At 49.0% G+C, this 23,433-nt stretch overlaps 1 protein-coding gene across 5 annotated transcripts in view; it reads right to left on the bottom strand.

The window, feature by feature from the left end:
- GULP1 (GULP PTB domain containing engulfment adaptor 1) overlaps positions 1 to 23,433 on the bottom strand; it is a 2,138,858-nt gene that overhangs the window by 677,529 nt on the left and 1,437,896 nt on the right. For all 5 annotated transcript variants that reach the window (XM_086955346.1, XM_086955349.1, XM_086955345.1 and 2 more), the window contains one exon: positions 23,276 to 23,337. In XM_086955346.1, coding sequence (XP_086811472.1) covers positions 23,276 to 23,337 — 62 coding nt within the window. The remainder of the gene's footprint in view (positions 1 to 23,275; positions 23,338 to 23,433) is intronic.

The raw sequence follows: 23,433 nt of genomic DNA, 5'->3' as shown, positions 1-23,433 counted from the left end.
AAACCTTCCATTTAATACTTATGTCACCCCTAAGGTAGGCCCTAACCACCTCTAGGGTAAGGTGCATGGTATTTAAAATGTAGACTATGTGTGTTGAAGTTTTACAAGTCCTGACACTGACAAACTAATGCCATTTTAAACTGTTTAAGAAATATCTCTCCCATAGATAACACTGAGTTACCTTATTACACTTAATAGGTACTAACTTCAATTTTGGGCCAGATAGAGACACACTGTTTCTACTCAAACGAATTGTAATGTAAATCCTAGTTAATGGTAAAGTTTGATTTTAAGTTATAATTTGAAAAAAAGCCACTTTTATCAAGTTGGCATTTTCAATGTCCAAACCAACTATGCCTTTCTGCTAGTGTCTTGGTTACATGACTTTGAATGGCTCTCTTGTTCTGGTTTATGTATTCCTTTCAGACAAAGAGACGAAAGACGCCTGTGTGTGAGGGGAGAGGCTCTTCATGACAAGATGGGTGGAAAGGAGCCCTGATCACTCTTTGAAGAGCCCTACCAGCAGCAAAGACAAAGGAACCTGACACCAGGCCTGCCCTTTCCTTTGTCACCATAGACAGTGTGGAGGCAGGACCAGGGGAATGAGTCTGACCAGAACCCGTTTTAGAGGTGGGTCAGGAATTTCCTCACACATATGCTGGGGACAGATATAAAAGTGGAACATTCAGAACACCTCATCAGAACACTCCTGGACATGTGGATGCTTCAGAAGGATGGCTGCCCTGCTGTCTGAAGAAGGAAGATTGGACCTGCCTAGGTTGAACCCTGGCTCTCCTGAGAGACTGCAAGGGTCAGTTGTCTCACCTCCTGTTTGAGCTACAGGGACACAACAAAATTCCAGAATCCTCCCTGCACTTGCCGAGCTGACCATCACCAACTGGACCTGCATGAGCTCTGCTGTCGGCCTCTGCTTGAGTGAGTCCTCATCCCCAAGATTCCCCCGGGTCCTAGACCCTTGGCTGGCATCAGAGTGCACTCCTCCTAAAGAAAAGGTGAAGATACAGATGTATGGAATAAATTGAATGCCTTTGATGACTGCCAAAGTGAAACACCAGCAGGACCTGCTCTTTGCACCTGCAGGGAACGTCAGCAACAACCGCCAACATGAAGCTCCTGCAACAAATGGATCTTCATACTAATACAATGCCCATCCAGAGTGCTTGACGTGCTTCTCTGGGGACAACTGCCTCTTCACAGCCTTCGCCAATGTGAACTGAGCCTTACGTGCAGACTTGAAAAGCTAACTCTTCAGCGGGACTGGCATGGTTCCTGCATCCAACTCAAAGCTCCATCGCCGTAGACCTGAACTAGTAATGTTTCTCCAGCCCTGCGTGATCAGATAAACGCAAATTGGTCTTTGTGCTTTTTTGGCACTATTTTCAGCTAAAATATAAAAACTAATATCTCACTTTCTACTGAATAGATTTTGGTTATTTTGCTGTCATTTTAATTATTAAAATGAACTCTATTTTTACAGATGGGTTTGGAATTTTCCTTATGTTGTGTTTTCACTTTATTACTGTTATGATGCTGCATAAATAATTTACACATTACCTCTAAATTAAGCCTGACTGCTTTTGTGCCAAGCTGCCATAGAGTTGAGCACAGGTTAATTTAGGGACTTTTATGGTTCATCTAACAGGGGTTGTAGCTGTGGCTTGAGCAGGGTTAACACTAGGCCTGGGTGGAGTTTGCAGAGTCGCGCTACACTGAGCTCTGCAAAGTGCACAAAAACACTGCCACACTACGTGAAGTTCCGCGAGCTGTGGAATCTGGAATGTTGAGCTGTTCGTGCTGATTTTTAGTGCCAGGAGTCTCTCCTGCACTGCAAAATCACCACGAATGACCTAACTTGGAGCGCAGAGTGTCTCTTCTTTCTGCCGCATCAGTATATTCTCTGCTCGAGCGTCAGCTTCCTCAACACGAGAGGCAGCAGTAGCGACCTGCTGCGAACACCCTTGTTCAGAAATCTCACCTGGAGGTGCTCTAGCACAATTTCTATTGCTCGCCAACTTAACACTGGAGGGCCATGCAAGAGAAAAAACTTTGTGTCGCTTCATCAGTTTTCCTGAACTCCACAGTTCATGTGGAGTGGGCAAAACTCCGCCGGTGGAGCCGAATTCTTCGTCCACCCCAAGTTAATAACCCACTCAATCAACAACACAATTTATGGGTTTATCGTCTGTGTAAAAAGCGGAGGAGGCAAATTGGGTTTAAAGGGATTTACTAAATCAAATCCAAGGACCCACTGGAGCACAAACCAAAGCGTCTAGATCAGCTCAGCTCCAACCGCTTCTCTGATCTAGAACACAGGTCACAACAACATTCCCATGACATGAGTAACATTCTCATTACACATAACAATTCTAAAAGTGACATCAAAGATTAAGCAAGAAAGAAAGAAGAATATTACCACAGTCAGTTTTCCTTCACGAAACGTGAGTTGCAGCTGAAGAGGGGTATATAAAGTTTCTAGAAACTAGAAAGGTTTCATATGAGGAGTGCACGGCTTATCTTGTCTTAATTAAAAACACAGGTGGGGCAGTGGGATGGTCAAGAATTTTGGCCAGCTTTGAAGTTGGAAAAGCCAGCTATCTGAATGTGACTGCAGCGTATTTCTCTGGACGTATTACAAACAACATTTTTTTTTTCTTTTAGCGAGAATAATGTTCAAATTCACGTTCAGTCCAGGGCTGCGCCAGCCAGTCTTAGGTTGCAGGGCCGCTGAATGGATTTTTTTTTCTCTTTTGACATTCCTCTAAGTCACATCTACTATTAAATTAAACGCCAGGTGATTCGATGCAAACTCTGAATCACCTAATGGCACTGGTAATTGAAACTCCTCGGGATTCCTGCCTCCTGCCCCGCGGGAAGGCCTTTATCATCCCGTGAACAAGGTGTGCTAAAGGCAAACATTTATCAGCCAGCAGGTATCCTTGACGGGATGGCATGTCTGCACATTTAGGACGCCCACCTGGGGAGGCGCCGGGGGGAAGCCTCGGAAACGATTTGGCTTTTTTATCTACCAGAGATTAAGCTTTCATAAAGCAAGCCCAGATGGACTTTCAAAGGCGCCTTGAATAATCAATAAACACCATAATGGAAACGTAATTGGTTTAGCCCACTACTCGTGGATACAAAGATTGCCTCATCGTTGTTTACAACTGAACAAAATTACACTCTACCATTTTACACGTTCTAAGAGTGCTCGAGTTTTAGAGGAAAAAAATCAGAGAACGCGCGGGATCAAGACTGCACGACAAACGGAAGATAACTGTTGAATTAACAGTGAGCAGTTGAGTTTCTGGCGCAAAAGAAAGGCTAGAAAAGTGTTTCGGTCAGTGCTTAGAATACGCACGCAACGGTGACCAAGGAGTAGCGTTAACAAGAAACACCTACAACAGAGGCACAACTAGAGACAAATGTGGGGGGTGGGGAGGGGGGGTTGAATCTTTAGGCAATAGGCAGAGGGGAGCTGCAGGGGCTCTTAGAAGGGGTAAACAACAGCAAGGCCTCATTAACATGCAAATGGTCCCTTAAAGACCTGTGAAGTGCTCGGGTGCGGCTGTGTGTGTGCCTGACCTACAATTTTTTTTAAGCTGCTCAACATACCACCAGTCAGTGGTAGTACAAATTGAACAACACCGCAAATTAAGTTTATGATTCCCTTTTCTAAGTTCACATTTTTGTTGGCACGGAAGAATTGCCAGAAATCAAAATGTTTACCTGCCCCGCCTAGTTTATGCTTCTCTCATCTTATTGAGAGGTTTCTGATGCCAGGGCCTCAAGTAACCCCCCCATGGACGCCTTCACCCCACAGGGCCTTCGCCAGAGGATCGTCCGGTCACTGCTTTTGAAGGCCGGACAATTTACGGCAGGTCCAGTGGCATAGCAAGGGTGCCCTAGGCCTTAACACAAACAAGGAAAATAGCTTCTCATCGTTTGGATTCATTGTAAAAATCAGCTGTTAATGTGGACAGAGGCGTTACTAAGACTCATGGGCCCCAGTGCCACTGTACCTGCTACACGCCTGATAACTACGCAAATTGGCAGGTCTTCCAACACACATTTTCCTGCCTTCAGCCACAATGCATTATTGCAACGCACGGGAAAAAAAACTCCCTGCATGTATGCACTATTGATTTTTTTGTGTTTCAGTAACCCTCACCCCATCTCTTTAAGAGCTTGTTTAATGGGTGCAGACCAGCCTTGAGAAGTGTGGCTCAATGATTAGAGCGGCAGACCCTGATGCAGAGGTCTAGCCCGGGACCAGGGTTCAATTCCCCGCCTCGCCGGGTCTTGGGCTCAAAAATTCCACGGACCTGATAATTCGCCTCGGTGCCTATTCCAATCATGGAGTCCCACTCTGCAACTCTGGGCAATAGCTTGCTTAATCTCCACAACGGCCCCCACAACGCTAAAGATGCCTGGCCTCCACCTTGGGGGTGCCCAGGAGTGGACGCCTCACAGGGAAAGCCAGGATGGGTTCCACACGGTATTCGTACAAGCGCCTTGAGACCCTTGCGGGTGAGTAGTGCGCTATACAAGTATCAATTTATATTTACATTTACCATGCCAAGGCAAACTTGATTGTACGTTTGTCGCAAGTGCTCTTTCCACGTTGGTGGATGCAATTTCAGCAAAGGTATCTCCACCAATCTAACGGATCAATATTTTTCTACTTTGTTATTTTGTTACACTAGGTTTGCCTAGAGTGTACAATTAGTGAACAATGTAAACTGTCTGAGTAATGGAGCCCGAATTAAGATTTTAATGCTGTAGTTATACATGTGAAGTACCCAAAACGGTACAGAATAATCACTTGTCTTTCTATGTTCTATAGATGTAGCTTCTAATTTAGCTCACTGAAAACAAACAACTTTTCCAAAACCACATTCACAGTGCCATTGCAAGAACTGATCTTCTTTCAGCCACAGTCACATAATTGCCGATATGGTTTTCAATGTAAGATGCCAACAACTGTTGACATTGACTGAGAATGTCTAAACAGGACACTAGAAACATGTTGTGTTAGAAGAGTCACTTGCATGGTGACAGGCGTTTACCCATGCCCTGAGTTCCCCAACTGCAAACTTGTTTGGATCCTTGGTGCAGATTTTTGGTGTTGTGTGCAAACACAGATCATGCGTGTACACCATGGCACAGGCATGCCTCACGGATTGCGGTCTTGGTGGACCGGGAGGGGTGACAACAGCGCTACCACACACTGGTGGAAGGCTACTGCTTTTGCCAGGAGTTAAGTAGCACATGCATGATGTTGACAACCTGCTGTGTAGTGATCAGTAGCAGTGAACAGGCCTTTTTATCGGTGTCCCAAGAGTGATGCCTACAGGCTCACTCATGTAAAGTTCTGCTGGTGTATGTGAAGTCACCCTTGACTTATATTAGGTTAGTATGTAGCGCAGTGCAATGCACATGTGTTGCATGAATGCCCTGGGTTTATGGGTGTCTGTGAATGGTACAAAAAGTGGAAGACTCTGTTCCATGATGGTAGACCCAGGGCTGACTGGAGGAGCATGAGGAGGTAGAGGAATACCATCTGACAGATTTGTGGATTGCTGCATTCTTGGGAGTGGGGTGGGGCATGTACCAGAGGAAGAACCAGGCTCTCCAGCATATTCAAAAAGAGCTCTCTGATTCAGAGAGAGATCACTGGAAAGGGGCCTTGGTACATCACAGGAAGGCAGTGAGGCTGGTAAGGAAATCATAGAGAGCAGGGTAGTACACTTTACTGTGGCTAACATTCAGGTGTGAACCTCTAGTCATGTACATGGTCTGTGTTGTGGGATTAACAGATTTGCATCCGCTCCTGCTGTGAGACACTGCTTTCAAGTGGAAGGGCAAGGCAGAGGGGAGGGCACTTTAAAAGGAAGTAGACCCCAAAGCCAACTTCAAACACTGAAACCCTAAATCACATTTGGTGTCTGGAAATGGATTTTAAAAGGGAAAGATTGAGACCTCCAAAACTGTCAATTTCCAAGCAGCCAGATGGGCTGTGTGATGAGGGGAAGCTCTGCAAGACTTCTGCCTGTTACCAGTGCTGGAGGCTAAGACCTGCCAGTCTCTCAGCTAGATGCAGGCATATCTACCAGGGACATCCAATTCCATATGCTCCTGGAGCACCAATGTCTGCCTGCTTGCAAAGAACCATGGGACCTGTGAGGAAGAAGACAGCTGGAAGAAGTGAGGATCAGTAGAGAAGCCTAACAAGTGGATTACAGCACCAATCAGGTTGTTGCCCGTGTGCAGGCTTTAGTCAGTGACTTCCGTTTGCCACATAAGGGCTGCGTGAAGTGAGCTGTAAACTTTGCTGCACAAATAGGGTTGTTGCCCATGTGCCTGTTTAAGTCAGTGACCCCCGTATGCAAGGAAAGGGCCACCGCAAAGTGAGCTGTGAAGTTTTCTGGAGCGATCAGGCCATTGCTCGTGTTCGGTGTCAGTCGGCGACCTTGTATTCCAAAGGGGGTTGCCATGAAGAATGCGGTGCCGATTCGGCTGTTGCCTGTATGTAGTGTGATTCAGCCACCCAGTACGCCAGAGGGGGCCTCAGTGAAGATTATTATTATTGCGTTTTGTAAAGCGCAACAGCTACCTCCAACGCGGGTGTCCCGGCGCTGACAGTGAGTAGTGTGGGGAATATGTCCTGGTGAGTAAGCAGAAGTGGAAAAGGGGCTCTAGGGTGAACTAAAGAGCCAAGTCTTTAGAAGCTTTCTAAATATCGGTTCCTAGTTGGTCTATCGAAGATGCTCCGGAATGGAGTTACAGAGAGAGGCGGTAATAAATGAAAAAGGGCGACCTCCTAGTCTAACTTTTTTAAAACGTGGAACAAAAAGGAGTCTCTGGTTATTCAATCTCAGTGTCCTGTTTTGGGTATATGTGGGTAATCTTAATTTTAAATATTTTGGGCCAGTGTCTCTGGTGGATCGAAAGGCCAAGATCAGAGCCTTAAACAGGATCCTCTTTTTTACAGGCAGCCAGTGTAGGCTGCAGAGATGTGGGGAGATATGGTGAGGGAAAGGTAGATTCCTGATAAGCCTGGCTGCAGCATTTTGAATGACCTACAGCTTTTTGATAAGGTAATCAGGGTGACCCAAGTATAGACCGTTGGTATAGTCTAGTTGAGAAGTAATACATGCATGCACCACCATTTTCCTGCAGTCCATGGGTAGGAGATGTAAAAATATCCTCAGTGCCTTCAGCTTCCAGATGCATGGTGAAGATAATTGGCCTATCTGGGCCTTCCCTGAGAGGGCAGAATCAAATTTAAATCCTAAGTTTTTCGCTGACGAGACTGGCCTAGGAGGGGGATTGAGTTCCGAGGGCCACCATAGTTCAGCTTTAGGGGGTGATCGCTGGTTAAAAAATAGAACTTCTGTTTTATCCATGTTTAACTTTAAACAGTTGTCTGTCATCCAAGATGATATGTTGAGTAGACACTGTTTAAAGTTCATAAACGCAGCCTCACAGTGGTCTCTGAAAGAGAACACTAGCTGTGTGTCGTCAGCGTAGGAGACTACCTTGACACCATGAAGCTCAATGATTGAGGCAAGAGGGGTGAGGTAAACAATAAAAAGGGTTGGGATAAGGGCCGAGGCCTGGGGGACTCCACAGATAAGGGGGCGGGAAGTAAATATGAAAGGACGTAGATAGATTTTCTGGGATCGGCCCTGCCATGCCGATTAGGCAGTAACCCATGTGCAGTCTGAGTCATGGATCTCGTATGCCATAGGGGGCCACCATGAAGAAGAGCCTGCTGCTGTGCCGATCAGACCATAGTACAAAGGAAGAGCAGATGTTGTCATCCTATATGCCAGGGGGAGGCCACTGGAGGAACACAAGGAGTGCTGCCTGGTGGATGCCTTTGTCATGAGAAGCGGTTGCTGTTGTAACAGTGCTTTCCCAAGCTCTGACTGAGGATCCAGGAACCACTAACAACTAGCCCCGAGGGGAAGGCCAAAAGAGGCTCACAGTGGAGGAGCATGAAGTATACCCAGCCACAGGCCTGCAGAGTAGTGGGTGCGATTATTACCTGCTACAGCTACTGCAGCTGCCATGTCAGCGAAAGAGATGCAATCAAATAATTTTTGTCGGATAATCCTTGCTGATGTGGGGAAGACTGGACAACAGGTCAGAAGCCCTCAGAGGTAATGGTCTGCCAGACATCTCTTCAGAGCAAGAACACTTTTGGTATTTCTAAGGGAGTCGGAGTGGAACTCCTGAGACTCAGCCGGCTAGTGGGGCCTAACCTGAATGTCGCCTATAGTCAATAGAGAACAACCACTACCCTGAAAGGGAAGCTACACTCAGGGACTGCAAGTAAACTTGAGTCTAGACCTCAGGGAGTGTTTGTATTGTTTGTGAATGCTGTGTTTAACTTTATGGTGATGTATAAATCCTACTTATTATATAAGGGATGGTATTTGACTGGTACTGAGTTAATGTGGATATTGAACGTATTTTGGGTTGTTAGCCTGTGTTTACCCTCTGTAAATGCCTCCCACTTAGAAGTCTTGAAATGCTTGGCTCAAGCTTCCACTAAGAGTCAAGTTCTGAAGGGGTATGTGGCCCATTTGCTCTAGTATCCATAGTGGCAGGGCCTCTGAACATCGGTAGTAAGAGGCCTTAGCCCCCACAATTGGGACTAGTAGCTCCTTCTTGCTCTGTGGCCCTTTAAAGAGGGTTCTGATAAACCCTTTCTGAGAAAGTCAAAACAGTTGATGATTTTATCCGAATAGCTCACCCATGCAAAACTAAATTCCTCCTCCACAGCTTTGATGGTTATTTCTACCTCAGTAAAAGTGGATTTAAACCTACTCTCTTCTGAGTATTTCCACTACACTAAATCCTAATGCTAAATATTTTGGCTTCACAATGAACATATATTCTACTACACTTAGAAAAACGGCATGCCTCTAGGTCCAACTGCTCAGGAAACCAAAATATGTAGTAGCACATTTAGATGCCAGATCTAGGGTGGAATCTGTAGTCCAATGGTGCCTGGTCTAACAGACTCTTAATTTTGTGAATTCAAAAGCATTCTTCAAATTTAGAATAAGGCTACTATGTAAGCATTAAAACTTGAAAAGAGAGAGTACATCCATCTGGCACCAGTGGCGGCTGGTGACATTTAAAGGTGCTAAGGCATAAAACAATTATCGTACTTCACTGCGGCGGGCGAGCGTAGCGAGTGATCCTGACCACCTACGGGGGTTCTCCCCAAAGAAAATTAAAAAAAAATATGGACAAATGGTGCATTTTCAAGCAAACAAGAAGGTCAGTCAATACTACTGTTTAGAGTTGTGGGAGCTAAGAGACCTTATATAAGTTTGACACATAGTGAGAATGCTTTGGGTATATGGAACTAAAATGAACAACAATTTACTGGTACCGCAGTTGCAAAACTATTCTTAATCATACAGAATAGAACCACGGTACATCCAACATGAAATAAATTCCAGTTAGCATTGATAAGGTACCCTCAGGTAGGCATGTGTTGTTTTGTGTATCTTTGCATATGTATACTATAAATAGAACATTTTCATTTAAAACTTTTGAACCAACTGGGTCTGCAAAACAGCTTCCTTCAAAATGTGACACATATTTCTTGATCTTATTTCTACCAATGTAATGTTATGTTGAGTTATTGCACCTTTCCCGAAAGCTGTCCTAAGTCAGCTCTTCTTCCCGATTCCAATGTCATCATGACCCTCTAAAAATAACTTATAGGTTTACCATACCAATATACTTATGCTGCTTCCAAATTTTGTCAGATATGTACTAATATTTTCATGCTCAGTTTGCCATTGTGCTCTGAATTGGATTTCATCATCATGACAGCCCCCCGAATAAGAAAGTCAGCTTCTAACTGCTTAAGAATTCTATGTATCATTTATTCTGTATTTGCTGGGGTCAAAGATTTTAAGTGCTATATGTGGTTTCAATTTTGCATTGCTGTGGTTGTAATTTCTAACATCTTCAATCCTCTGTGTGTATATTTGGAAGAGTGTTGTTTGTAGTTAGTAAGGCCAATATGGGATATGCTGGACAAAATGTGTGAGGCCGGAACAACCTATTGGATGAATGGTATAGCGGGAAGCATTTTTGTGTTGTTTGCAATTGGCCAGTATGCTTCTCTTATATTGCCTTGGTTCGCAATGTTTAACCGTGTGAAGAGAAAATTGAAATAAAGAGCGTTGCACTCTGTTTTAATTTGTTTTCTTTAGTTAATCAGGTGAATTAACAGATGCCTCTTTGCCACTCATTTCACAAGCCTGTGTTTTCCGTTTAATAGCCCTTGAGTGTATAAGTCAAATTGAGCTTTGTTAGACCTGGCACCATTGGCGTGGGTCTCCCTTCCATTGTTTGCTGTTGCCTATATATGTTTTTGCTGTGTTAGATGCTTTGGGCACTGTGCCACTGCTATTCAGTGCCACAGTGCAAGTGCTCCCTATTGTAAATTGATGTATGGATTAGTGATTCCATGTTTGGCTATGTTTCTTTGCTTGTCAGGCCCTAGTCTAGTGCACTGAGTGTGCCAGGGCGTGTAACCCAAATGCTGCTGGTGGGCCTGCAGCACTGGTTGTGCCACCCACAGAAGCAGCCTTGTAAAATGTGTCAGCCGTTGCAGAGCCTGAGTGCAGTCTGGTACTGTCATGCCGACTGGGCAAGTGTACCCACTTCCCAGTCCCTAAACCTTCCCTTTTCTTCATATGAGTCACACCTATGGCAGGCCCAGGGGCAGGGTGCATTGTAAGTATAAGGTAGGACAAGTCCTGATGTGTGTGGCATGTCCTAAAAGAGAATTACAGCCATTTTCATTTTTCACTATTGCAAGGCTACCTGTTCTCCATAGGCCCGAATGGGCTGTTAGAATTGTTACATTTTATAATCCTAACAGGCTCAGAGATCATGGTAGAAATTTGAGTTTAGTATGCCTGAACTCAGAATAATAAAATACATATTTTAGTAAAGTTTATTTTAATATTCTGTGTTTGCAAATAACACTTTTAGAAAGTAGGTATTTGCTTGTCTAACCATTCAAACCTGCCTCTGCTAGTTTGTGTATTCCTATGTCTGGTTTCTGTGAGTGACAGGGCTGGGGAATTCCAGGAGACAGGCTGAGTCACCCAGTGGTGAATAGAGAGATCTGCATCTTGATGGGAGATAGGAGTGCACCTGAACTCTGAATAGGGCTGTGCCTGCCTTCCACAATGCTGGCTCCATCCCCTGGGGAGCGGCTGATGTCTCTGCCTTGCCCACTGAAAGAAGAGAAGAAGTCCTGTCAACAAAGTGCTCAAGGACTGTACTTGCCTTCCACAATGCTGGCTCCACCTCCTGTGGGACGTCTGGTGCTTCTGCCCTGTACTGTGAAAGGAAAGGAGAGGTCTGGTAAACAGAGTGCTTCAGAACTGGTTTGGACTGGGCACAGGCCCCTCTCTCCTCAGAGAACAAAGGATTTTGGGATATAAATATTGGGACCCTGATCCGATGAAATTAGATCACTTTTGGACTACACGAAGAAACATTTACTGAGGAGAGGAACCTGAAGAAACTGAAAAGAGACTATTCCCAAGCTGAAGTGCTGCTTGGGGGATTAGCCTGCAGTGGTTGCCTTACTGCCAGAGGAAGGAGAAAGGAACTTTGTAACTTTTCTTTCAACTTGTGAAGGATTTCCCAGGGCATGGAAAAGAGCTTGCCTCCTGCTAAAGTCTCAGGGACAACAGACTTCAACCCCCAGCTCCCAAGAGTTCTTTTGGAAATTCCTGCTGCTATTTTGGACCTTCTGAGGAACTGCGTGTCGCTAGGAGCTGGAAACGCGACTCAACAAGAAGAAGCGTGTCGACGTCGCTGAGCCTGCTGTCGCAACTGCGAGAAAGGAGGGTGTCACTGCTGGAACTGTCACACTGCACCACATCGGAGAGAAGCGTGCCGCAACGAAGAGGAAGCATGTTGCCGTCGCCTCTGATACCGTCGCAACTCCGAAGGAGGGTGTCGCCGCTGTGGTTGTCCCACTGCACTGCATCAGGAGAAGAATCTCGCAATGAGGTCGGAGCGTGTCGCCATCGCTGTGCCTGCTGTCGCAACTCCGAAGAAGGAGGGTGTCGCCGCTGGAACTGCCGCATTGAACCGCATCAACCAAGAGCACCTCGCATCCCCGAGAAGCGCGCCCCCATCGGAGCTGATGCCGTCGCATCATGGATGTCGCCGCTGTAGTTGTCCCATCGTGCGGAAGCTTCACGCATCGTGGAGAAGAAAGTCGCCGCTGGATATTTTGCCGTAGCATCGTAAGGGTGTCGCAGACTGCAGTCCACGCATCAAACCGAGAGTTTCTCACAACCCTGAGAAGCGCATCGCTTCTGGAAGATCTTCACGTCTTTATTTCTTTGCTCCTGACTTTGCCGCATTTCCTATCGCTGCGACATTGCTTGTCGTGGAAGCGCAATGCAACCTAAGGTACATTGGCGCAGAGTGTCACATCTAAGAACTGAACTGAACTAAGCTTAATCTACCATCTTAAAATAATCATAGTGTGTATTTTTGTCGTTTATGGTCTTGTGGTAACTCTATATAAAGTCTACTTATTTTTGATATAAAACCTGTATGGTGTCCATTTATAGTGCTGTCACTGGGTTACTGTATGTGGTCACAACTGCTTAACTTACAACGCCTCTGAAATAAGCCTTGACTCCTTGCACCACGCAACCTAGAGGGTGAGAAGGGGTTGTTTTGGGTGTGCAATCCCCCTTTCCCTGACTAGAGGAGAGGGTCCCTACTTGTCACAAGTACCTACCTGTGCCAACTAGAGACCCCCAAATCTAACAAGCTTGAACAAGGCTACAATTCCCAAAAACCTCCTGACTCCCACAGGGATGAGGCACAAACAGCCACCATACCATGACACATGCATTCCCAGCGCTCACCACTGCAATATGAGGCTTCGTAGCGTAAGTCTGGATGGGGCAAATGGTCGCCTCTGGAGTAAAATTCATAAAGCGCCTGGAACCTTCAAGGAGTATTGTGAGATATATGTATATAATTACTGCTAGAATGCACTATGTAGGCTAGTGCCTCAAAGTACTCAAACGGCACAGTCAAGCACCTCTAAGCAGTTATAATGACAAAGGTAAGCTCCTTTGGCACTCAGACACAGGCGCCTCAAAACACTAATAATGTCAGTGAAGCGTACATGTGTTCGGTACAGTAAAGGAAGCTTTCAACACTTTGGAAGACAGACACAAGTACAAGTGCACCCAGGAGAGTAAAGTTAAGCACCACTAGGCACTCTGAAAGTCGGTCGGCAGTTCAATGTACGCATAATAAGCAGGTAGATACCAGCGCACCTTGGCCGCGGCAATGAAAGATGCTCTAACCCGGATTTCTGCCCTGGAACAGCGAGCGGAGGATGCGGAAGGCCGTAACAGGCGCAACAACATCCGAGTGGTAGGCCTACCGGAGAAGATCGAGGATGACGACATGGTGGCCTACTTGGAGGCCTGGCTCCGAGACACGGTAGCCCCGGAAGGCCTATCCTCTTTCTACACACTTGAACGGGCTCATAGAGTCCCAGCACGGCCACCGCAACTGGGCCGGGCGCCACGCCCGGTGGTGGCGCGCCTCCTGCATCTTCGCGACAGAGACCTCATCCTCAATGCCGCTAGACATAATGGCCCTTTCAAGGTGGAGAACAGCCAGGTGAACATTTTCCCGGACTACACCTATGAAACCCAACGTAGGCGGTACTCATTCTTGGCGATTAAGCGCGAGCTCCGGAGCGAGGGCATTCAATACTCGCTCCTATTTCCTGCAAGGCTCCGCGTCATTGTGGATGACAAGACTCAATTTTTTGATACCCCGGAGGATGCCTGTAACTGGCTTGAACTGTATAGAGCTGGGAAGGATGGCTTCGCCCCCACATCTCAGACAACGGCGGAGCCGGGACAGCGACGGCGGTCCACGAGGGTGCGGAGTCGCCGGGGCCGTTCAGGCGGCCCTACTACTGCAGAGACATCGACGGAGCGGAAAGGTGTATTGGAGGTGTTGTCTGCCCTTTCTGGGTCAAGAGAGGATGCCATCGCAGAAGAAGAGAACCCTGGTGACGAGGGAGCGTCGACGGACTCAGAGAACTCGGTGACGGATAGTACCAGCACACCGGTGATTACACCGAAATCGGTTGAGGACCTTCTTGATGGACAGGGTTGACGGGGTGAGCTGTATCCTTTTGGGTGGGGGCCCGTACCGGGGGTGGAGGGAGCCGATGGTTCAACATGACCGCAGGAGAAGCGGGGGGTGGGGGGCCCTGCCTTTGCCCCGAGGGTTTCCATTACTGTTTAGGGCTTGCTTTAGTCCTGGCAGCCTGAGCATCGAGGGCCCACTGCCACCGCCCAGCCCGCACCTGGCCCCTAAGGCCTTCCTACGGTGACGACTGTAGGATTAGTTGGGGAAGAGGGGAATTTTGGAGGGCATGGTTTGGATGGGAACTAAATGGAGTTATTTGGGTCCTGTTCTGGGGAGGGTGGGCAGGGGTTTGGGTAACGTAAATTTTGTTGAGTTTTGGTTGAGGGAAATGGCCGCCATCAGTGTTGGGGGGATTGTTGTTTGCCTATTGCCGGGACCCAGATGGGGTGACTTTGCATGCACAGTATGGGACAATGGCTGACGTTGCTAATGTGAAGTGTATTACTTGGAACGTGCGGGGGCTTCATACCATGTCTAGGCGGCACAAAGTCCACGCTTATTTAGTGCGTAGGGGAATACAAATGGCGCTACTGCAGGAGACCCATCTGAACAAGGCGGAAGGGGCGGCGCTACAGCGTAGATGGAGGGGACAGGTCTTCTACACGTCGTACTCAGCGTATGCCAGGGGGGCGCTAATCTGGATCCGGGCTGGGGTTCCCTTCCAAGTCACAAACTCAGTGGTAGACCCCGAGGGGCGTTACGTGGCCATCTCTGGCACTCTGGGGGGGAGGGACCTGAACGTTTGCTGTGTTTACGCACCTAACATGGACCAGATTGCCTTCCTTTCTAGGTTGTCGGGCTCGTTAGCCCACTTTTTCACGGGGCCCCTCCTGCTCGGTGGGGACTTCAATTCAGTGGTGGATGTGGAGACTGATCGCTCGCACCCGCCCCTCCCTGATTCTCCGGTCCGCCGCGTGGCCAAGGGCCGTGGCGACTGGCAGACACGGTGGGGGTTGACGGATATTTGGAGAGCGCAACACCCCGACACTAGAGATTACTCCTATTTTTCGGGCCTCCACGAGTTGCACGTTCGGCTGGACGGGTTTCTTGGCTCGACTGAACTGGTTGCAGCGGCCGTCCGTTCCGAATACTTGACTAGGACCATCTCGGACCATAACCCCCTCCTACTGGCCCTTCGCTGGTTTCCGGGGGCGCCGGCGGTGCCCACCTGGAAGTTACGCCCTGAGATGCTCGAGGATATTGTCTTCAGAGCGGACTTAGGTGATAAGATCGAGGAGTATTTCGCGTCCAACGGGGGCTCTGCGAGCTCGAGAGCGCTGGAATGGGACGCTTTTAAGGTGGTGGTGAGGGGTTATTGCATCACCAAGAAGGTAGGTATGAGGCGGGTTATCCTCGATGACTTGGAGGTGGCCGATCGGAAGCTTCGGGAGTTGGAACTCTGCCGCCCCGGGCACCCTGAACTCCAGGGACGCACGGCGGAGGCGAAGGAAGCGGTGGCAGCTGAGGTCGAGCGGCTGCGCTGCTTCGACTACAAGGCCTATACGGTTCGGTCCCTTGCAGAAGGGGATAAAACGAGCGCATTGCTGGCTTGGCTGGCTAACCCTACGCGCCAGACCTCACTGACGACATCCATGCGTATGATGGACGGGACCATGGTGCATACTCAACCGGAGATTCTAGGTTGCTACCGGCACTACTACGATCAGTTGTACCGCAGTTGTGCTGTCAAAGACCCCGACCTTCTTGAGGACTATTTGGGATCCCTGGAGCTCCCGATGGTGGAGCCTGACGTGGCGAAAGCCCTGGGTTCCGATATCGAACTGGGGGAGATCCGCAGCGCCATCAAAAGGATGGCGCGGAACAAGACCCCGGGACTAGATGGTCTTCCGGTGGAATTTTATGCGACTTATGCCGACCTCCTGGCTCCGAGACTGGTGATTGTTTATAGAGAGGCGAGGAGGCTTGGCCGACTGCCTGGCTCGATGCGGGAGGCCTTGGTGGTTCCCCTCCTCAAGCCGGGGCGAGACTCGACCGATCCGGCATCCTACCGGCCCTTATCGATGCTGACGGTCGATTATAAGATTCTGAGCAGCATCCTGGCCTCGAGACTGGTTGGCCACATGGCCTCCCTGGTGCATGAGGACCAGGCCGGGTTCATCCCCAAGCGCAATACGACAATGAACATCCGCAGGTTGTTCCGCTTGCTGGGTGAACCGCTGATGGATGCTCCATGCCCAGTGGTCCTGTCGGTGGACCTAGAGAAGGCGTTTGATAGCCTGGAATGGGACTACCTACACACGGTGTTGCGACGGTTTGGCCTCGGGGAGGGCTTCATCAAATGGACCGCGGTCTTATACGCCTCCGTATCGGCCAGGGTTCGGGCGGGCCCATTAATTTCCTCACAGTACCCGGTAGAAAGGGGCACGAGACAGGGCTGTTCGTTATCCCCACTTCTCTTTGCGCTGGCGGTGGAGCCCCTCGCAGTGCTACTCCGGTCGGGGGCGCATTACAGTGGCTTCTGGACCCCTTCGGGCACGCACCATGTTTCGTTATATGCCGACGACTTGTTACTCTTTCTGGAGGACCCAGTCGAGGCCCTACAGGGAGCTAAGACGGCGCTTTCGGCGTTCGGGGCGGTCTCGGGCCTACGGGTAAATTGGACCAAGACGTGCCTCTTCCCGGTCCGTAGAGGCACCCCTAGCCCAGTCCTTAATGGGGGACTTAGATGGGAACCTGACTGTTTCAGATACCTGGGGGTGTACATTTATCATAATCCATCTGACCTCTTGGACGGAAACATCGCCAGGTGCAGTCGAGCTCTACGGGGGAATATGGACTTCTGGGCTACACTGCCGCTTTCGCTGGCGGGGCGGGTCGCCCTCCTCAAAATGGTGGCTCTCCCCGACTGCTATACTATTTCCGGGCGCTGCCAGTTTGGATCCCGCCGGCCACGTTTAGACTTCTACGGTCGACGGTGACTGGATTCCTTTGGGGCTCGGGCCGCCGTAGAGTGGCCCTTAAGACCCTGATGAGGCCGAAAGCCGAGGGTGGACTTGCGGTGCCGGATTTCGAGAAATATTATTTGGCGGCGCAGCTCCAGACCTTCACCCAGGAGGTTGCCAGGGAATTCCGAGGCCCGGAGGACAGGAGAGGTACAGGGATGGCTAGGCATGTCCTGTCTTTCATAGCTCTACGCCAACGTTTGACCTTACAGGACCTAACGTTGGAGGAAAAGACCATCCGACTGTGCTGGAACCGGGCTCACGCCAGGGGCCAACTCCGGATACCGTATGCGCCGGAAATACCATTGGGGATGCTGACGGCGTTGCCCCATGGCGGGGATTGGTCACGATTGGCGGACTGGGAGGACGCGGGGTTGCAGTTGGTGGGGGATCTTTATGAGGCCGGGGTACTTTTGCCTTTCCAGGAGCTCATTGATCGTTTCGAGATTCCCCCAGGGGACTTCCTGTTGCACTCGGCCCTGGTACGTGCGATCCAGGCGCATTGGAAAGGCGGACAGGAGGAACCTCCTACGTCTCCGGTGTGCCAATACGTCATGATGTCTGCGGGCACGGTGAAGGCGGTCACCTGCCTCTACGGTAGATTGGTCAATGAAGGGTTGACCCCCCTTACGACCCTCAAGGGCCGTTGGGAGGCAGACATAGGCAAGGAAATCCCGGAAGCGACCTGGTCTCAGCTCGTGCGGCGAGCGTGGAGGGGGACGCGTCACGCCCGTTTTCAGTTGGTCCACTATTATGTACTCCATCGAGCATACCTGACCCCGGCAAAAATCCAACAGTATTTCGCTACGGACTCGGCAGCTTGCCCCAGATGCCCGGCGCCAGAGGCAGACCTCCTCCACATGTTGTGGACCTGCCCGGGTCTGTCCTCCTACTGGGCGGAGGTGGAGAAGACCCTGACGGAGGTGACAGGGAGACCCCTATCGCTTGATGCGGCGGTGGGTCTGTTGCATTGGTTTCCACATACCCCCAAAAACAAAATTTCCAGTAAATTTATTGATTTAGGACTTCTCTTGGCCAAACGAGAGGTGACCAGGAACTGGAAGGCACGCGCTGGTCCGACTGGGGGCAGGTGGCATAGCGAACTATTGAAGTGGGCGGCGGGGGAAAGTACGCTGAGGTATCAACTGGCTGGGAGACAACGTAGCGAGCGAGCACAGGAGACAGCGCTGGAATGGGAGACACTAGTGCAGGCCCTCAGAGACTATTGCGCCCCCAGCGACTCTGATAGTGAGATAGAAGCGCGCCCTGAGTCCCGATAGGCGATGGTGTTTTCTGTTACTGATACGCTCATCTTGGGTCCTCTCACGAATCCTATTGCGGTTGCTACCATACACTGATGGCGGAGTTGGGTGGGGGAGGGATTTCTTTGCAAGTTAGTGTTTTGTGGGTGGGACTTTCTTTTGGGTTTGGGGGCTTGTTTAGAAAAGCAGATGACGGACGGTGGATTATCCGGACCAGCCTTTCGCTCCTGCTGAACCCCCACTGGATTTTATCGCCCTACTTTTGAACTGTGGGCTGGATGATGAGGTGTAAAAACGTGCTGCGGGGGGTGGTCGGGAGGCAGTCGATTGATTTCAGTGTATTTTGGATACTGGTCATATTTGTAACAGTTTACTGATTCCTGCAATAAAAATATATTTCAAAAAAAAAAAAAAAAAAAATAAGCAGGTAGATAATGATGCAAAAGCCAACTAGTGGCAGAAAACAAGCACCATTTAATGCACAAAACTACTAACCAAAGAACCTCCAGGCACTCTGATAATCCGAGTCAAGTGCCTTGAGAAAGAGCAAGGTCTGAAAGCTGTAACTGTATGTAAGGCACTTAGAATAGCAAAGCCAAATCTAAAAAAAAAATTCAGAGGCCTACCACTGCTATTGACGGCAGAGTCAGGCACTTATAAGTATTCTAAAGGCAAGCAACAGTCCCAAGCACACAAAGATTAACTAAACTACACTGCAGCTCCTAAAAAATGCATGAATGACACAACAGGAAACTAACTTTGCAGGTGTCTTGCAGCCCTGTACAGCTACGGGTAAAATTACAGTGCAGTATGTGCACAGAATATTGCACACCTTGCTTTACTAAGTTTGAAACAGCTGTATGCAGCGCCTTATGTCGACCGTGTGAGATTAAGTAATTTGCCCAGAATCACAGGATGCTGTTTAGCCAACGCTGAGACTTGAACATGATAGGTTTTCTCATTTACATCGAATCCTGACATGGCCGACCGAGCTTTCCATCCTTCCAAGGTCGGTAATTTAAGTAGTATTCGATTGTACAAAAGTAACTGTGGACCCGATAACAGCATGTGGTCCAGATGTCAGACTGTCAAAGAAAAGCAGAACGAGAAGTGCGAGAGAGCCCGGTCCCTGCTCCCCTATCCCCCTTGCTTGGCATACACCCACTGAATCCCGCAACCTCTTCCCCATGTTCACAGCTCTAAAAATGTCAACAGGAAGAGAAACAACACCACAGAGGATCCCATCCTTCTTAAATGAATGCTTATAAATGCAGGTCACTGTGATAGCTTTGACCTTTTGCCCTCACCACTAACCTGCCAGCCCTCCGCCTTACCACCCCAGATGGCTGCACACAGCCTGAGATGCTGACCCCAGGTACCAGCTCCTGCAGTGTGTGGAGCGCCGAGAGCCGTCCGTCGCCCTCTACATAATGAGACCGCAGAGCAGTATGAAAGATGCCACCGACATGTTAGTCCAGGAGGTAAATGCACCTGCTTCAGACATCTATGGTTCGAATCACAGCCAGGGCTTCAGGCTTTCAACGGGAAGTACCACGAACGTTGTGCATGCAAGCGAGTCAAAACGAAAAGGCCTGCTCTGTAGAAGTCTGCTTCGAGATCAAGAGAGTCTGGAACAGATCAGTGCATCCAAAAGTTGGAGCTGAGCGTGTGACCGGCTCTGTCCCAGCGCGGGCGGACAGTCTTTAGACATAACCCAGACCTCAGTCCTGTAATCCGTACTTTCGTGTGAATTACCTACTAGCCAGGCATTACTACGGATACAAGTGGGATGGTATTAATCTTTATATGAATTAAAAGAAATGTACCAAACCTCCAGTTCCTGTTCCGCACCGCTGCCGCCTCAGCTCCTGCTGCTCCTGGCACGCAGGAAGCCTCCCTCCTCCTGCTCCCTAAGCCAATCACAACACTGCTATGGCAGCGTTGTGATTTGTGTGGAGCAGGGGAGAGTGCCCCAGCTGCGCCATTTTCTCCTACATTGAGAAAAAGGGAGAGAGGACAGTCATGCTTGAGGGCAGGGGGGAGTGGCTTACCCACTGTTGTGGGTACTGACTTTTTGGGCAGCTCCAGGGACCGACCAAACAGTGAATACCCACAACAGTGGGTAAGCCACCCCCCCACTGCCCTCGAGCAGGCCCACCCACTCAGGCACTTCTGCTTTCTTGCAGTGCGAGAAGGCAGAAACATAAAATAGCAGTTTTTACCATTTTATGTTTCTGCCTTCTCACACTGCAAGAAAGCGGTAGGGCGACACCCCCATGCCCTAATGAAGGAGCCGCCACTGTCTGGTACCACTGGGTTCCAGCGAGGTCTACAGTGTCACCTTTCACATGGCTGTTTGATAGGGCTGCACTGGGAGCCAAAAGCAACTCTGGTAAAAAAAAAGTTCAAACCAGCCCCTCTCACTTCCTCCCTACTCTCTCACTTTACATTCATTTTTGGCTCTCTCCTTCTCCCTATCTGTCCAATCTCCCCTCCTCTACTCTTCTTCCCTCCCCAGTCTCTCTTTGACTAGGTCTCTCACTATGCCTGGTGCACTAAAGTGACAGAGGCACCAGCAGCGGCCATGGGATATTGTGTGGAGTTCCCTTTGTGGGGGGCCTTGGATGTTGTGGCTGGTGGGTGAGTGCGCAAATGCTTTACACGTTGCCTCTGGGATTAGCCTGACTACTCCTGCCAAGTTACGAAGGGGGTGAGCAGGGGTTATCTTGGCGTGTGACTCCCTTGCCCTGACTAGAGTGGTGGTTTCTGCCTGGCTTTGGCACAAGCCTTAGCCAACCAGAAATCTCACTTCTAACATTGGTATTATAAACAAAATCGGCTTCCAGAGTCTGCAGCCCACTGGGAAATGCCCAATGAGATAAAGAGCCAGCCCAGCCCTGCAGTTTGACACAAAGCACTAGAATATATTCAGTCTCTGCCCTGCACAAACCGAAGCAGGCATCACTAGCAACTTCTTTAAATCACCTGGTTGTTCCAAGACAAAAGGGAATGGCTGGCCCCATTTTGACCATTTGAGGATCTGCAGCTGTTGCAAAACCCTACCTGCAGGACCAAGTGTAATCAGAGTACTCTGGAAGTTTAGGAAGAGTCTGAAAGTATGCCTCTTGACATTTGTCTTTGACCAACACAGGGTGTTTTCGTTGTTAACAGAATCAATAAATCAATCAGAACATTTATAGAGCATGCTACTCACCCGTGAGGGTCTCAAGGCGCTAGAGGGGGAGGAAGGGGAGAACAAGCTACTGATCGAACAGCCAGGTCTTAAGAAGTCTCCTGAAGGTCAGCAGGTCCTGAGTCTGTCGCAGGTGGCTGGGGAGGGTGTTCCATGTCTTGGCAGCGAGGTGGGAGAATGATCTGCCACCGGTGATCGTTCGGCGGATGCATGGGATAGTAGCGAGGGCGAGGTCAGCGGAGCGAAACTGGCAGTTCGGGTGTAGAAGGTGAGTCATTCATTAAGGTATGTTGTGGAGTGCTTTGTGGGAATGGGTGAGGAGCTAGAAGGTGATCCTATTATTGCCTGGGAGCCAGTGCAGGTCTCTCAGGAGGGCGGTAATGTGGCTGTGGTGAGGGATGCCGAGGATGAGGTGTGCAGAGGCGTTTTGTATGCGTTGGAGTCTTTTCTAGAGTTTAACCATGGTTCCTGCGTAGAGGGCGTTGCCGTAGTCCAGCCTGCTGCTGACGAGGGCTCGGGGGACCGTCCTTCTGGTTTCGGTGGGGATCCATCGGTAGATCTTACGGAGCATGCAGAGGGTGCTGAAGCGTTGACTTGCTGGATCATGGAGAGCGTTGAGTCCAGGATGAAACCCAGGTTGAGTGCATGGTTGCAAGGTGTCGGGGCAGCTCCCAATGTGGCCGGCCACCAAGAATCGTCCCACGCGGAGGGGGTAGAGCCGAGGATGAGGACCTCCATCTTGTCCGACTACAGTTTCAGACAGCTGATCTTCAGCCACTCTGCGACGGCCTTCATTCCCTCGTGGAGGTTGGATTTGGCAGTGGGCGGGTCCTTTGTGAGGGAGAGGATCAGCTGGGTGTCGTCGGCGTACGAGATGATGTTGAGGTGGTGCGCTCGGACGATGTTGGCGAGTGGTGCCATGTAGATGTTGAAAAGGGTCGGGCTGAGGGATGATCCTTGGGATACGTTGCAGATGATCGTGGTGGCTTCGGGTCCAAAAGGGGGAAGGCGGACTCTCTGTGTTCTACCGCTGAGTAAGGAGGTGATCCCTGTGTCATGGAGGCATGTGCGTAGGGTATGGTGGCAGACGGTGTCGAAGGTGGCCGAGAGGTCCAGAAGGATGAGGGCTGTGGTTTCGCCATTGTCCAGCAGGGTCCTGATGTCATCAGAATACCCGACGTTCTAAAGCCTTAACATATAATAGTCTACCAAATAGAGCATTTACACCTTAAAAACACATGGCAAATAAGCACTGTAGAGGCATGGAAGCTCCAATATAAAAAGAAAAGCTTGTGCTGTTTAGTGTATCATTTATTTCATGTATATGTAAGGCAATTCTCAAGCCATGCGGAATAAACGTCTAGGTATATGCTCTTCATAAATGGTCAATTTACATACCTATATTATGCATCCACAAGGGAAAACTAAACCACTAAATATTGACATCCTGATTAAATAATATTTTTCCACTAGATATACATTTTTCTTTGGATGCTTTTGCTTACACATTTCAGAGTACCATTAATCATTACAAACAGTTTCAGGAAACAATAGTGGGAAAATATTTACGTAGAACTTACTTTTACATTGTAGGGTATATGGTGCTTCGACAGAGCCTCAGGAGTGTGCATCCAGGATTTATCTGTAAAGAATAAAAAAAAAATGTTCTACATATGATAACAGAATGGGTTAAAATGTGAAGCAGAACAAAGGGTCCCATTCAGAAAGAAAATTCAAA

This window comes from Lissotriton vulgaris, chromosome 2_1 (assembly GCF_964263255.1).
Source record: "Lissotriton vulgaris chromosome 2_1, aLisVul1.2, whole genome shotgun sequence".
In the NCBI taxonomy this organism is placed as follows: Eukaryota; Metazoa; Chordata; class Amphibia; order Caudata; family Salamandridae; genus Lissotriton; species Lissotriton vulgaris.
Note: the sequence above shows the minus strand (reverse complement) of the source record. Positions and strands in the feature narration are given on the sequence as shown.